The 16,803-nt window shown below is 46.5% G+C and overlaps 1 protein-coding gene across 3 annotated transcripts in view; it reads left to right on the forward strand.

The window, feature by feature from the left end:
• Positions 1–2,024: 2,024 nt before the first annotated feature.
• LOC119961966 (protein TANC1-like) overlaps positions 2,025–16,803 on the forward strand; it is a 145,192-nt gene continuing 130,413 nt past the window's right edge. For 2 of the 3 annotated variants that reach the window (XM_038789625.1, XM_038789627.1), the window contains exons 1-2: positions 2,025–2,256; positions 15,578–15,694. In XM_038789625.1, coding sequence (XP_038645553.1) covers positions 2,040–2,256; positions 15,578–15,694 — 334 coding nt within the window. In that variant the 5' untranslated portion in view covers positions 2,025–2,039. Of the gene's footprint in view, positions 2,257–15,574; positions 15,695–16,803 lie in introns of all 3 variants that reach the window. The other variant, XM_038789628.1, reaches the window with a different exon arrangement.

The following is a 16,803-nucleotide window of genomic DNA, read 5'->3' on the forward strand; positions in this document are numbered from 1 at the left end:
CGGGATCAAGGCAGCCCCTGAGTTGGTTGGTGGGCCCGTGTCGCCCGCTGCACTGTGTGGTGGAGGATTCGGGCCTGGAGGGCGACTGTCCGAAGGATGTCAGCTGCCCAGTGTCGGGAGGGCAGGGTGCACAAAACGCTCTGTAGCGGGGTGTGGGTGTCACTCGTGCCTGACACTGTGTCGCCCCATACCCCCTCTCGGGGACTCCCGGAACCTGGCACATCATAATGAAGGTTCTTTTATTTTTCTGCCTCCGTAGATAGTTGAGGCAGTGCCCTATTTGCCTTCCCCCCCCCCCTTCCCCCACTTCACCAACACGTTTACTCCCTCCCTCCCCACCACCCTGCATTCCCCTCTCGCCCCACCACCCCCTTCCTTTCCCATCTGTTGGTACAGAGACAAGGGTATTTGGTCTCTCCAATGCAAAGTTTAGTGCTTGTACCATTTGTTTTTGTAGAAACGTGTTGTGAACTGTTTTAATAATCAGAGTATCCACTCCCCCCATCCCGTACATTGATACTGAGGGGAGGGTACCCTGTTTCTCCAACTCGAAATTAGTGCTTGTACCGTTTGGCCTTGTATATATTTTTTTACTGTTTTAATAAAAAGAAATGGCTAATCCACCTAACCTGCACCGCTTTGGGTTGTCGGCGTGAAACCCATGCAGACACGAGGTGAATGTACAAACTCCACACGGACAGTGACCCAAGGCCGGGATTCAAACCCGGGTCCTCAGCATCATAGGCAGCAGTGCTAACCACTGTGCCGCCCCCTTTTGTTCATGTTTGAACCAAGACTGTAATGAGGTCAGGAGCTGAGTGACCCTAGTGGAACCCAATCTGAGTGTCTGTGAGCAGGTTTTTGCTGAGTACGTGCTGCTTGATAGCACTGTTGATGACTCCTTCCATCACTTTGCTGATGATGGAAGGTAGACTGATAGGGTGGTCATTGGCTGGGTTGGATTTGTCTGATTCCTGTGTACTGATCACACCGGGGCAATTTTCCACATTTCCGTGTCGATGCCAGTGTTGTATTAGTACTGGAACAGCTTGGCTCGGAATGTGGCCAGTTCTGGAACACAAGTTTTCAGTACTATTGCTAGGATATTGTGCTTGCCCTCTGATTTTAGTTTCTCTGCTGTTTAGCCTTTCACACCTTTTATTCTCTCTGGGGACTGCCATTAGCACTCGTTTCCCATGGTTTCTGTGGCTATTAGCACTTTTTTCCCCCTTGTTTCTGTGGCTAACTCCTCTTTCATTCCCTCACCTTAAAAGTATTAATATCTCCCACTTTCTATGTCTTTTAGCTTTGACAAAGGGTCATCTGGACTCGAAACGTTAGCTCTTTTCTCTCCCTGCAGATGCTGCCAGACCTGCTGAGATTTTCCAGCATCTTCTCATTTTTTGGTTTCATTTTCCAGCATCTGCAGTAATTTGTTTTTATCCACGTATTGGTACTCAGTAGGGTAGATATGGGCATATTATTTCCTCTGATGTGGAAATTGAGAACCGTTATAGAATTATGTAAAAATTAGAGCTAGACTAGTTAGGAGTGAAATTGGAAAGCACCTTTTCATACACAGGATTGTGCAAATCCGGAATTGTTCACCAAAATACTTTGGGTGGTAAGTCGGTTAGAATTTTCAAAATTAAACACTCTATTTTTTTAAGGTAAGGGTATCAAGGGATATGAAGAATAGGCAGATATGTTTTGTTGAACTACAGACCAGCTACATTCTAATTGAATAGCAGAACCGGTTCAATGGGCTACTATTCCTCTTCCTTTCATTAGCATTCATCTTTCCCTTCCTCCTTGCACCATTGTCATCTTCTCTCCATTTCTCTTTCACTTGTTTCTTAACTCTCATTGTTAAGTGTTCCTGTTGCTGTTGCCCTCCTACCCGTTCCATCTTCCCCCGCCCGCCCACATCTCCTACTTATCCCTGTCCTTTCATCCTCCTTCTCCAATTCTTCCAGTTAATTTTTTGACATATTGAAACTATTTAGATCTATTCTGCTGTCGGTCTCCTTTTTTAGCAAATGTTTACAGTACACTGTTTGGTTTCAACAGGCGATTCCTACTCTGACTGTTCTGGGCAAGTTGGCGTTTCAGATGGTGGTTCTGGACAATTTTCCATGCAAGAGAATATGTACAAAATAAATGTGTCTAAAGGAGTATCCATGTCGCTTCCATCCTCGCCACTCTTGCCTCGCCAGCCGTTTACGATGCATGCATGGACAGGCAAAAGGTCCCCAGGTATAAATTTTTAATAAGAGACTAACGGTATGCTTTAATAGCTGTGGAAATGCTGCATTTGGAGCTCAATATTTTTCTTTAGAAAAACTTTACATCTGGTCGTGCATTAATGTTTAACAATAGGTTCTGTTTTAACTTCTTGTCAGTTTTTCAAAGATTGATCCCTTGTTGGGATAGTTCTCTGGTTCCTGGTCATGTGAAGGGATGGCAAAATATTTCGAAGTCTGGATGGGGAAGTGACTTAGAGGGAAACTTCCAACTGAACTGTTAGTGTTCCCACATATCTGCTGCCTTTGTCTTTCCAGATGGTAGTGGTCATGGGTTTGCAAGGTTCTAAGAAGACTTGGAGAATTCTTGCAGTGCATCTTGTAGATGGTGCACACAGCTGCCACTGTCATGGTGGAGAGAGTGAATATTTGTGGATGGGATGCCAATCAAATGCTTTGTCCTGGATGGTGTCAAACATCTTAAGTGTTGTTGGAGCTGCACTCATTCAGAACTAGGGGCACGGTTTTAAAATAAGTAGTTTCTCATTTAAGACAAAAATGATGAAGAATTTCTTCTTTCAGGGTCACTACTCTTTGAAATTCTCTATCCCAGCATGCAGTTGAGGCTGCGTCTTTGATGTTAAATGCTCTATAGAGGACTTGAGGGTTATTGGGAGAAATTAAATCATAGGAAAGTGGAATTAAGGCCACAATAAGATCAGCCATGATCTGCAGGTTGTTCCAATAATAATGTTGATACAATTGTTATAATTTGGCACTCTCTTTAATTTGGAGACAATAAAGGGGGCCATTGATCTGCTCTAAAGTCTGTCTGATAACAAGCATGGGTGGCTTAGTTATTAAAGTTTAAAGGGAGAATCTCGTTCTTTTGCAGGAAAAAAGGTAGAATGTGATCATACTTGTGAGACAATGGCAGCAGCTTCTCTGTTTATGATGGTTAGACTACAGGTCTCAAGTTCTGGGAAGGCATTGAGTGTCATAGCATAAACAGTTATACTTGAAACTTTCGTTTTACTTCAAGATGAGGGTTCTTGAAGGTAGATGATCAGTATTTCTACCTGGATACATAGCTAATGGACACAAGGCACTAGAGAACCTAGTGGCATGGTACAACAACAACAATCTCTCCCTCAATGTCAGCAAAACTAAGGAGCTAGTCATCAACTTCAGGAAGCGAAGTGTCGTACACACCCCTGTCTGCATCAATGGTGTTGAGGTGGATATGGTTGACAGCTTCAAATTCCTAGGTCTGCACATTACCAACAATCTGTCCTGGTCTACCCACGTTGGCCAAAAAAGCACAACAGCGTCTATACTTCCTCAGGAAATGTAAGGAAATTTGGCATGTCCACATTGACTCTGACCAACCTTTACAGGTGCACCATAGAAAGCATCCTATCTGGCTGCATCACAGCCTGGTATGGTAATTGCTCAGCCTAAAACCATAAGAAACTACAGAGCCGTGAACACTGTGGTGAATGTGATTCACACTATATATAGTTGCCAATATCACTCCATGTATATATGTTCGTTATCTACCCGTTGTAAGATCAATGCTGTATATAGTTGCCAATATAACTCCGTGTATATATGTTCACTATCCACCATTGTAAGTGCAGTTGCACTATCCGACCACCAGGGAGAGTCGCTCTGGGAGTACGCAAGAGTTTGTACTGGGCTCCTCCCTTGGCTCCGCCCAGGACTCCTCCCCCTGGGACCGATGTATAAAGATCAGTGCCTTAGAGCCAGCCTGCAGTTCATCTGAAGTTCAACGACGAATAGGCTGGCTCTGTTGTAAGTGTATTAAAGCCTCTGTTCAGATCCAACTACACGTGTTCGCTGAATTGATGGTTCCATCAATTTAATACACTTAAGAAGCTGCCGAAGTAAAGCATGGAATCCGCTCTAAAACCAGGACGTCTAGCACTCGATCCGCAGGATGCAGAGGCGAAAGAAAGCTTCTGCCACTGGCTGAAATGTTTTAAGGCCTACCTGGCCGAGATCAGCACCGCTGAAACTACGGAGGAACAAAAGCTCGGCCTACTGCACGCTAGGGTAAGCCACAGAATTTCGACACAACTAAATCCAGCCGGTTCCTACACCGCAGCGCTGGTGATTTTGGACAAAATGTATATTAGGCCCATGAACGAGGTCTTTGCCCGCCATGTGTTCACGACTCGCCGACAACGGTCTACTGAAACTTTAGCTGAATTTGCACGCGAGTTGAACAATCTCTCAAATGACTGCAATTACCAGGCTGTAACCGCGGCCGAACATAGGGAGCTTGCTGTGCGGGATGTTTTTGTAGCGGGCCTTCGATCTAACTATGTACGCCAGAGACTATTAGAAAATGGGGCCCAGGGCTTAGAGACTACCGTAGAGGGTGCTATCACAATGGAAGTTTCCTTCCGCAGCCTCAACTCGTTTCCCGCGGACCCCGCTAACCCCGCATGGGCCCCCGACCTGAGGACCCCCCCCCCAAGCCTGTGCCGCAAGGCCCCCCAGCTATCGTCCTGCCACTGCCGGTCGCCCTACTGTCCCAGGCAACTACTCAAGCTATCCAGCTGCTCCAGATAATTACTCAGCTCCCCCAGCCAGCTACTCAGCTCGCCAAACCAGTTATTCAACTGCTCCAGCCTGCCACTATTCAGCTCCCCAAACCAGTTATTCAACTGCTCCAGCCTGCCACTTCTGTGGACAAAGCCAGCACCCGCGGCAGCACTGCTCAGCCCGATCCGCGACCTGCAGCAGCTTTGGGAAGAAAGGCCACTATGCTAGAGTGTGCCTCGGCAGAAGGGCCCCGGCCCTCAACACCCTAACAGTCCAAAAACATTGCCCCCAGCACCAGCAGGCCCGCGGGGCCCGAAACGCTGCGGCCTACGCTCAGGCTCCGCCCCCTCCTGCCACGCGCGATCCATGGGGGCAACTCCGCGCAGTGTTCCTGCATCAAGCTCGCCAGAACGCAGCGACATCTGCTCGACAGGATGCCCGATCGGAAGAATTCGACTCCCCCGGGCACCCACCACGCGGCCCACAACTCAACGTGGTCACCCTCGACCAATCTCGCTCCAAGCATCTGAGAAGTTCGATGACGGAGGTCCAGATCAACGGGTACAACACGTCGTGCCTCTTCGCCTCCGGGAGCACAGAGGGCTTCATACACCCAGAGCTGGTAAGACGCTGTTCCCTCCCTATTCATCCCGTCAACCAAACTATCGCCCTCGCTTCGGGCTCCCATTCCATCCAAATCCAAGGCCGCACTACAGCAACGCTAACGATTCGAGGCGCTAGCTATTCCAAATTTAAACTGTATGTCTTGCCCGGCCTCTGCGCGCCACTCCTCTTAGGCTTGGATTTCCAATGTAATCTCAAGAGTCTCACCCTCAGCTTCGGCGGGCCCCTGCCCCCACTCACTATATGCAGCCTCGCCACGCTGCGCATCGCTCCTCTCTTCGCCAACCGCACCCCGGATTGCAAACCGGTAGCCACCCGCAGCAGGCGGTACAGCCTGCAGGATAGGGTATTTTCCAGAATGGAGGTCCGAAAGCTGCTCAGTGAGGGGATCATAGAGGCCAGTAACAGTCCCTGGAGAGCTCAGGTGGTGGTCGTCAAGACCGGGGAAAAATTCAGCATGGTCGTCGATTATAGCCAGACCATCAATTGCTTTACGCTCCTAGACGCGTATCCCCTCCACAGAATTGCAGACATGGTTAACCAGATCGCCCAATATCGGGTATTTTCAACGGTGGATCTGAAGTCTGCATACCACCAGCTCCCAATCTGCCCGGAGGATCGCCACTACATGGCGTTCGAGGCCGATGGCCGCCTCTTCCATTTCCTCCGGGTTCCCTTCGGCGTCACTAACGGGGTTTCGGTGTTCCAACGAGCAATGGACCGAATGGTAGACCAGTACGAGCTGCGGGCCACGTTTCCGTATCTGGATAATGTTACCATCTGCGGCCATGACCAGCAGGACCACGACGCCAACCTCCACCGTTTTCTCCAGACGGCCCAAACATTAAACCTTACATATAAGGTTTACGGCAGCACGGTAGCATGGTGGTTAGCATAAATGCTTCACAGCTCCAGGGTCCCAGGTTCGATTCCCGGCTGGGTCACTGTCTGTGTGGAGTCTGCACGTCCTCCCCGTGTGTGCGTGGGTTTCCTCCGGGTGCTCCGGTTTCCTCCCACAGTCCAAAGATGTGCGGGTTAGGTGGATTGGCCATGCTAAATTGCCCGTAGTGTCCTAAAAAAGTAAGGTTTGGGGGGGGGGGGGGGGGGGGGGTTGTTGGGTTACAGGTATAGGGTGGATACGTGGGTTTAAGTAGGGTGATCATTGCTTGGCACAACATCGAGGGCCGAAGGGCCTGTTCTGTGCTGTACTGTTCTATGTTCTATAACGAGGAGAAATGCATTCACCACAAACACAACCCACGCCGTCACGCAAACCCGCCTCCCATCCATTGACTTTGTCTACATCTCCCGCTGCCTTGGGAAAGTGGACAGCATAATCAAAGAATCCTCCCACCCACGTTATTCTCGCTTCCAACCTCTTCCATCGGGCAGAATATACAAAAGGGAACTCGCACTAACAGTCAAAAACAGCTTCTTCCCCATTGTTACCAGAGTCTTGAATGATACTCTTATGGACTGAACTGCTCTCTCTTCGCATCGTCTCTACTGTTGTTAGCATTATATTCTGTAAGCTTCACCCTATGTCTATGTGTTTACATTGTGTATTTGTCATACTGTATGTCATAGAATACTTCGCTTCCAGCTCCTTCTGTCCTGCAAACCAACCCCTGAGAAACAAATCTTTTAGCGTCTTAATCCCCTTCTCCTCCCATTTCCGAAAATTTCCATCCCATCTCCCTGGCTCAAATCTGTGGTTCCCCTGAATCGGCATTTCCCTTGACCCTGCCCCCAACCCGAAGTGTTGGCGAAACTGCCTCCAAATCCTCAATGAAGTTATTATTACCGGATTCCGAGTATTTCCCCGGGGCTATCGGGATCTTGGAACAGTGTGTATGTGCTTCAAACTATTTTTTTGCTTGGTGTAGAAATGCCGTCAGGAGGTGGATTAAAGGTTTTGGTCTTCATGGGTGTGCCCAAAATGCGCTCCCATTCTCCTTTTGGCTGATCTCATCTCTTTTTTTTGTGGTGTATGTCTCCTGCTAATAGCGGTATAGAATCATAGAATTTACAGTGCAGATGGAGGCCATTCGGCCCATCGAGTCTGCACCAGCCCTTACAAAGAGCACCCTACTGAAGCCCACGTATCTACCGTAACCCAGTAACCCCCACTTAACATGTTTCAGACACTAAGGGGAAATTAGCATGGCCAATCCACCTAACTCGCACATCTTTGGGCTGTGGGAGGATACCGGAGCACCCGGAGGAAACCCACGCAGACACGGGGAAAACGTGCAGACTTCGCACAGTGACCCAACTGGGAATCAAACCTGGGACCCTGGAGCTGTGAAGCAACTGTGCTAACCACTGTGCTACCATGCTGTCCACGCGGTTATGGCCTTACAGGTCCTCACTTGTGTTGAGAAATGCCCCCTTATAATATTGTGGTTGTGATTTTCTTGTATTTTTGTTTTGTTGGGGTTTGTAAGGTGTTGACTGAACCTTGCAATGGTGCAGACAGGTGTCTCATCTGAGAAAAGAATGCTGTTGGGACTTTATGGTGCCTCCGGTGTGACTTGAAATGGGAGAGGTGTGTTTTGGTGCATGCCCAAATGTGGCGTGTAAATTCTATCCTATATTTCTTCTGGTGGATTGTGCAATGGCTAAATTAAAACTATGTTCCTGGAATATGCAGGGAATTCATCATCCTATCAAAAGAAAAAGAAAATCCTGTCCTCCCTTAAAAAGGAGAAAGTGGACATAGCCTTGTTACAGGAGACTCAATTTGAATGACGAGGAATACTTAAAAGTTACAAGGGACTGGGCGGTGCTGGTTCTCTTCGTTTCGTTCTCGACCCGTAGTAGGAGTGTAGTAATTTTGGTCAATAAAAATATTCCCTTCAAGGTGGAGTACTGTGTGAAGGGTACGGAGGAATAGATGTGAGATTGTTAAGGAATCTTGTTTATGGAGAATCTGTTTTAATAACGAATGTGTATGACCCTCCAAATCATTCTCAGACTTTGTTATAAAGTCTTCACTCACCTGATGAAGGAGCTGCGCTCCGAAAGCTACTGATACCAAATGAACCTGTTGGACTTTAACCTGGTGTTGTAAGACTTCTTGCTGTGCCCACCCCAGTCCAATGCCGGCATCTCCACGTTGTGGAGTTGACCTCAGCTAATTCTTCTGTGGGCGTTTTGTGAAGAGGTGGGATACTTGGATATATGAAGAACACTACATCCTAGAACCCGTACAATGCAGATGGAGGCCATTCAGCCCATCGAGTTTGCACCAACCCTCTGAAAGAGCACCCCACTTTCCCTGCACATCCTTGGACACGAAGGGGCAATTTTATCAAGGCCAATTCACGTAACCTGTACGTTTTTGGAATGCATGAGGAAGTCGGAGCACCCGGAAGAAACCCATGCAGACCCTGGGAGAAAGTGCAAACTCCACACAGTCACCCGAGACTGGAATTGAACCCTGGTCCCTGGCGCTGAGAGGCATCTGTGCTAACCACTGTGCCACCCATAGAGACAAAGAATTCACATTTTTTCAGCTCTTCATCAGTCATAGACTAGAATTGATTCTTTCTTCATACCTTGATAAATCTGACGTTTTGTATCCTCCTGCACTATAGGCAATATTGTGATCTCTGCCCGTGCTCCTGTTGTCCTGAGATTTTAAGGGTACCACCCCGCCCTTGATCTAGGTCATGATGTTTTGACGTGTCCTTGCTTAGGGATAAATTCTTTACTACATATTTTAAGGAGTTTGTGCTTTTTTTTTTACTCCGTCAACTCCCTTTTTGATGTGACCCCTTTCCTTTATGCTAGGGGGCCGGTTATTTCCTATACAGTCACAAAAGGATTAGAGTACTGGAAAGTCAGCGCCGGCTGGAAGTTAGATTGACTGAAGTGGAGGAGAAGTATGGGAGGAACCCCAACCAACGGCTAGGGGGCCGGTTATTTCCTATACAGTCAACAAAAGGATTAGAGTACTGGAAAGTCAGCGCCGGCTGGAAGTTAGATTGACTGAAGTGGAGGAGAAGTATGGGAGGAACCCCAACCAGCGGTTGTTGAGGGAGATTAACTTGACTCGGGTGGCGCTTGATCCCTTGCTGACCCAGCGGGCTGAGAAGAGTTTAAAGTTTGTGAAGCAACAATTTTATGAGTTCGGGAACAAGCTGAGTAAATGTTTGGCTTTCTTAACTAAGAAAGAGGGCCGACTCTGGGGCTATCCCCTCTGAACCTGATTCCAGGGGTAATAGATAAATTAAAACGGTGGACATTAAAACATTTTTATGCTGAGTTATGTAAGGCGGAGATGTATTGACAAGCATGGAGCGCTTCTTTTCTTCTCTCGAGCTTCCTACAGCATCGGAGGTCCTTAATACTCTTATCTCTAAAAGGGAGTTGGCTGTGGCCATGAGGGAACTCCAACCGACTAAGGCCTTTGGGCTGGATGGTTTTGGGCGTGAGTTTTACCGGGAATTTAAGGATTTGCTAATAGAATTGTTAATTGGTAAGTACTGTTATTCATTTGAGGCAGGTCTGCTACCATTGACACTCTGAAGTGAATATTTCTTTGAATGTGAAGACGAGCAAGAACCCATAGGAGTTTTCATTCAAAAGCAGACATCGGATGAGTTAGTGATTCCCTTGGACGCAAAGAAAGTTTTTGAACAGATGGAATGGAACCACTTGGTTTGTGTGTTGCAGAGATTTGGGTTGGGAGAGGAATATGTTAAGTGGATACAGGTGCTTCGTTTGGTTACAACACATAGAAACTCCGGGAAATATGCTTCCCAACAGTCAACTATACAGTTTGTACAACTTTTCCCCCTTTCTCATCCCCCCCCCTCCCCGCGACGAACAGCTTCTCAAACACTGTCACAAACATCCCCCACCTTGTTTCAAACCCCTCTGCTGAGCCCCTCAGCTCATACTTTACTTTGTCCATCTGCAGGAAATCGTACAGGTCACCCAACCAAGCCGCTACCCGATGGCGATGCTGACTGCTACTCCAGTAAGATTTGTCGCCGGGCAATCAAAGAGGTGAAGGCACGACATTGGCCTTCCTCCTCTCCATGAACTCCGGCTTCTCTGAAATCCCAAATATCGCCACCAAATGATTCGGGTCCACCTCCTTCCCTACTACCTTGGCTAAGACCGCGAACAATCCCACCCAGAATCTCTCCAACTTTTCACAGCCCCAGAACATATGCACGTGATTCGCTGGCCCCCGCCCACACGTCTCGCACTCATCTGCCACCCCCTGGAAGAACCCACTCATTCTTTCCTGAGTCATATCTACCCTATGTTCGACCTTCAAGTCTATCAGGCTCATCCTTGCGCACGAGGAGGTCACGTTTACTCTGCGCAGTGCCTCGCTCCATACTCCCCAATTGATCCTTCCCAGCACCCTTCCCATTTTTCCTTGATCTTCACCACCTGCTCACTTCCCACCCGGTGGATGAGACCTTTTGTGAGCGGGTCTCCTCTGCCATTGAGTATTTGAGATTTAATAGGAGTGAGGAGATTTCTTCTTCCACGTGGGTGGCATTGAGGGTGGTTGTTAGAAAGAAGATTATTTCTTTCAAGGCGCACAAGGAGTAGAGTGAAAGTCTAGAGACCCAGAGATTGTTGGACACCATTTGCAGGTGGACCGTCAATACTGATCAATCAGACACTGGAATCGCTGGCCAGTAGGAAGAAGGGAGTTTGGGCTGCTATCTACGGATAGGGTGGGTGCGCATGTTGCGACATTTGAGGGGCTTTTTATGAGCGTGGTGGGAAAAGACTAGTCGCTTGTTGGCTTATCAGTTGAGGCGATAAGTGGCCTCTCGGGCAATTGCTCGGGTAAGGGACGTGTGGGGTGGACTGGTCTCTGCCCTGGCCAAGGTTAATGAAGCGTTTTATCGAAACCTGTATGAATCGGAACCCCAAAGGTTGAGGTCCTCTTTGTTAGAGTTTTTAGACTGTTTGGATATTCCGGTGGTGGAAAAGTGAAAAGGGAAGAATTTGCTCCTCCGACTTTAAATGTATTGGAGTGTGTGAGCTTGATAGATTGGGGAAGGCATCGAGTCCGGACTGGTTTCAGATTGAATTTCATAAAAGTTTGCCGGGTTTCTCGCCCCAGTGATGTTTGAGGATTCTATAGCTCGGGGGATGTAACCGACCTCTTTGGCGCAGGCGATGATCTCTTTTATATTAAAGACTGACATGGACCTGACAAGGGTGTGGAGTGCACCGCCCCATTTCATTTCTGAACACTGATGTAAAGGTGTTGGTGAAGGTCTTGACTATGCGCCTGGAACCCTGCCTCCCAGGGTTCCTCAGGGGTCCTATCAGAGGAGCAGATGGGGTTTGTTAAGAAAAAGGCAGTTGGTGGCTAATTTTCGGAGGCTGCTCAATGTTGTTTTGTTCCCCTCTCCATCTCCTGAAACGGAGTTGTTCATCTCATTCGATACGGAGAAGGCGTTTGACAGGGTGGAATGAAGGCTATTTGTTCGAGTGGGGCTATTTGTTCGAGTTTTTTTGGGGAGGTTTGAGCCTAGATTTATATCTAGGACATGCCTTTTGTATAGGGCCCCACTGCAAGCTTCCACACAAATGCTCTCAATTCAAAATACTTCCAACTGAAGAGAGACACAAGACAGGGGTATTTGCCATCCCTGCTATTGTTGGCAATTGAGCCTTTGGCCATACATTGCGATCAGGGGACGGTGTCGGAGACCTGTGGTTAGCTGGTATCAACGGAGCAGGTCCTGTTGGATGAGATTAAAAGGACGTGGGAGGATCAGTTGGACCTGCAGTTTGAGGGAGGGGTGTGGAGTGAGGCTCTTTATAGAGTCAACTCTACATCTTTGTGTGCACTAGGTGTAGCCTGATTTAATTCAAGGTAGTGCATAGGGCACATTTGACTAGGGCAGAATGACTGGTTTTTTCGCGGATGTAGAGGACAGGTATGAGCGATTCTCTAGGGCAGTCATTTTCAAAGTGGGGGTCGCGACCTGCAGGTGGATCGCGGGAGGGTCGAAGAGCCATCCATCGTGGCATTCCTGATCGCGGTAATTCATGTGCAGCAGCTGTAGCCGGCGTTTAAACATGCCGGCTGCAACCGGCTTTCACAGGGGCTGTTTAGCACACTGGGCTAAATCGCTGGCTTTGAAATCAGACCAAGGCAGGCCAGCAGCACGGTTCGATTCCCGTAACAGCCTCCCTGAACAGGCGCCGGAATGTGGCGACTAGGGGCTTTTCACAGTAACTTCATTGAAGCCTACTCGTGACAATAAGTGATTTTCATTTTCTTTTCATTTCATTTCATTTCAATGCGGGCACGATGTGCATGCGTGCCTGCTCATTGCGCATGCCTGGAGCCCAGAGAGACGTCAGCGCGCTGACCCAGGAGAAGATTGTTTTAAAAATTCAATTCAGTCTTCCTGCCTGAAGTGACGGCAGAGAGCAGATCATGCTCCCCGAGTGCTAACACCACATGCTCTGGGTGCGATTGTGATTCCTCCATTTTGTCAGCAGCAAACAGCAACAGGACTGTAAAATTTAAAACTGATCGTTTTGTTATAAGGAAGAGAGGGCCTGAGACACAAACAGGTCAGGATCTCATAACTAAACCTGCTGGAGAATGTGGCTCAGGAGAATCCACAACCCTGCAAAGCGGTGAGCTCCAGGGCCTCTGGTGAACAGTCCATTAAGAAGAAGTTGAAATCAGGCACAAAGCAGTATAAAGATGACTTTTTAAAGTATGAATTTATTAATTGTGCCAATGCAAATCAGGGTGCGAAGCTCATGTTTGTTATATGGAGGGAAGTGTTGGCAAATGAAAGTTTAAAACCCTCAAAGGCATTTGAAGACTAAGCATGGCGAACTCAAGGGCAAACCTCTTGATTTCTTTGAGAGGGTGCAACAAAAACTTAAATCGTCAGCTGAAGTCCTCAGCAGAAATGTTACATTGAATGACAAAGTACAGTTGGCCTCTTACATGGTAGCTTATCATGTAGCTAAAGAGAAAATGCACCACACTGTACCAGAGAGATTAATTCTCCTTGCAGCATTAGATATAGTTTGTACGGTCATAGATGAGAAGTTCGCTGAAAAAGTGAAATGCATCCCACTTGGTGATAACAAGTGGCTCGCCAAATTTGTGATATAGCTGAGAATTTAGAAGCCCAGCTTATTTCTCGTTTAAAATCAGCCCAGGAGTTCTCAATACAACTGGATGAAAGTACAGACGTTTCAGATTGTGTAACCGTGCTAGTTTACGTTAGGTATGTTTGGTACAATGAATTTTTTGGGGATTTGCTGTGCTACCTGACTTTCCCAACCCACACAACTGGCACCGAAATTTTTGAAGCATTGAATAGTTACGTGGTTGCAAAGTGCGCGCTCGACTGGGTTCATTGCAGAGGGATCACAAGCGATGGAGCAGCCAAGATGACTGGGAAAAACAGCGGAGGGAAAAACAGCGGAGTTATAAGAAGGATTAAGAAGGCAGCTGGTCAGGCCAATGCTTGGAATCATTGTTTTATTCACTGTGAGGCATTGGCATCGAAAGGAATTCCATCCAATCTTGAAGTGGTGTTGAAAGGAATTGTGAACGTTGTGAATTTAATTAAATGCAGCACACTCAATACCAGACTTTTTGAGACTGTGTTCTGATATGGGGGTCAAGTACACACATTTATTGTTCCACACACAAGTATGTTGGCTGTCAAGGGGTCAAATGTTACTCAGTTTGCGACCTGAGGTACAAAATCCACGCTTTCCTTCTCGAGAAATTGTCCTCTCTGGCTGATTTGTTTGCTGATGAAACTTGGATGCCAACTATGCCTTGCCTTGCAGACACCTTTTCAATTCTGAATGAACTGAGCCTCAAATTGCAAGGGAAGGATGATATTGCTTTTGGCACTGTGAAGAAATCTAAGCTTTCCAAAAGTAATTGAAAGTTTGTCAATTGCGAGTGCAAAACCAAAATTACTACATGCACCCCACACTGCTACAACACATCGAAGAAAACAGCATTAGTAAAGAAAGTAAATGGACTGGCAAGCCTTATTTCGTCACATCTGGCTGTGCTGATCAAGAATTTTGGTTGCTACTTTCCAGAGAAGAAGTTTAAGATTTTGAGAGAAGAGGTGGGTCAAAAGTTCCTTTGAGATTGCGACCCCAGAATCAGTTGTTAACTTGCAGCTAACTCCAAATGAAGAAACTGAACTTCTGTGACTGCTGTGACAGCACATTAAAAACACGGCACAAGTCAATGAGGCTGTCAACATTCTGGAGTACCGTCTCCAAGGAGTATCCGGAGCTGAGTAAAACAAGCATTTTGTTGCTTTTGCCCTTCACAACGACTTACATGTACGAGATTGGATTTTCCATCCTCACAAAGATGAAGGCAGCACAAAGGAACCGGCTGAATCCGCACCTGATATGCACATAGCCCTCTCCATCTGTGTACCTGATTCGAGTGAGATTGTGAGGGCCAAGCAGGCTCACCTCTCACATTAAAGGCAAGAGAAAATGGTGGGTCGCAAAGGTCGGCCGGCGTGGGTCCCGAAGGATGGTTGGTTGATAAAAATGGGTCCCGGGCAAAAAAAGTTTGAAAAGCACTGCTCTAGGGGTCCAACGCATCTCTCTCACATTTTGGTCTTGCACTTCTGGGTCCCCTTAAGCACCATGTCAAGAATTCTTGGGGTTGATTTAGATCCATGCCCTTTGGGGGCTGTTCTTTGGATCTCAGACTTACCAGATGCTCTTGCCTTTGTTTCCTTAATAGCACAAAGGCAACCTTTGTTTGGGCGAAAGTTTTCAGCCCTGCCCAGTGCCACGGCATGGTTAAGCTACCTCGAGGATTTTTTGTGCTTGAAAAAGATCAAGTATGCAATAAGAGGGTTGGGTGAAACATTGTACCTAAGGTGGCAACCATTTATTTCTTATTTCAGGGCGTTGGTCACTGTCAGATGATAGGAGGGGGAGTATAGAGGTTTGGTTTTTTTTTTTGGGGGGTGGTTGGGGTTAGGGGTGCTGAAGGGTTGAAATATTAACTTTTGTACATATATAGATGTAAAGATGTTATATTGGAAATATCTGTTCATAAAAATATATTTTTTAAAAAGGTTGTGCTAAAGAAGTTAACAGAAAAGATTTTTTTCTTCATGCAGGTCCAATCAGGAAGTTGAAATATGTGGAAAGCCCGAAGGTGCCAGGAGATGATGTAATTGCCTCGGCATTGACGAACCTGGCACAGAAAACAGACCCTTCCCCATTAGCACAAAATGGTGAGTTTCTTGATTCTGTTTTGTAAATAGCATTGAGAGTACATGTATAAAGCTGCTGTAGCTAAACGTTACTTCAAATGGAGAGAAAACATTGTTGGTCCATTAAAAGCCCTTCAGTATTCTGTTCCCTTTGTGTGCATTTTTGATGAGGGAAAGCTCCCACAATGTTTATATAAAACCATGGAATGTACTTGGTGTTGTGCGGTTAATTCTGCTATTTCATTCCTTTATCAAGGAGCTGCACAAAATGGGAACATGTATTGTAGAATTTGGCCAGTAATGTTGTAGCCCTTATGTGACATATGTTCCCTTGAAACCTGCTTGCTTGCAATTAAATAATTGTCACTTTGGATGTCCACTTTCAGTGGGCATGCTGTATGTATTTGGAAGAAAATTATCCAAATATGCTTGGATATTTTCTCTTGGCTTGATGGTTTGTAATTTTATAGTTTGAATATTAAGCTTAGCATGATAAACTTAGTATACATATTTATGGAAAAAAATAACTTAGTTTAGATCTTTGAAGGTGTGTCTTGAACAGCTGAAAACTACAATAAGTTGAGTTGTAATTGGGTTGCTTATAAAGTCTTATCTGGCTGTCCCTTGTCTAGAAATGTTTTAATGTAGAGCCATGTTCTTTCAAGATTATTGCCTGTAATTTTGGGGTGGCACAGTGGTGAGCACTGCTGCTTCACAACAACAGGGATCTGGGTTCAATTTTGGCCTTTGCCGACTGTCTGTATGGAGTTTGCACTTTGTCCCCGTGTCTACATGAGTTTCTTCCGGGTGCTCTGGCTTTCTTCCATGGTCCATAGATTTGCCAGTTAGGTGGATTGACCTTGAAAAAATTGCCCATAATGTCCGGAGAGGTGCAGCTTGGGTCCCTCTCTGACTTTCATTTCTCTTTGCTGTTGTCAAAATGTCTGATCTCATGTTGCCTATCTTTTACAAGTATAATCTTTAGTTTTGAGGTTGAAATTTTTAAAATGCAAGATAAACGAAAAGCCTCCCAATGAGAAGCTGGTAAATTAACCTAAATTAATTGCAATTCAAAGGTTGGCCTATGTTTATTTAATAAGGTCAGAGTTAGAAGTGGGGAATATTAAAGA

The sequence above is a fragment of the Scyliorhinus canicula genome, chromosome 2 (genome assembly GCF_902713615.1).
Source record: "Scyliorhinus canicula chromosome 2, sScyCan1.1, whole genome shotgun sequence".
Taxonomy (NCBI): Eukaryota; Metazoa; Chordata; class Chondrichthyes; order Carcharhiniformes; family Scyliorhinidae; genus Scyliorhinus; species Scyliorhinus canicula.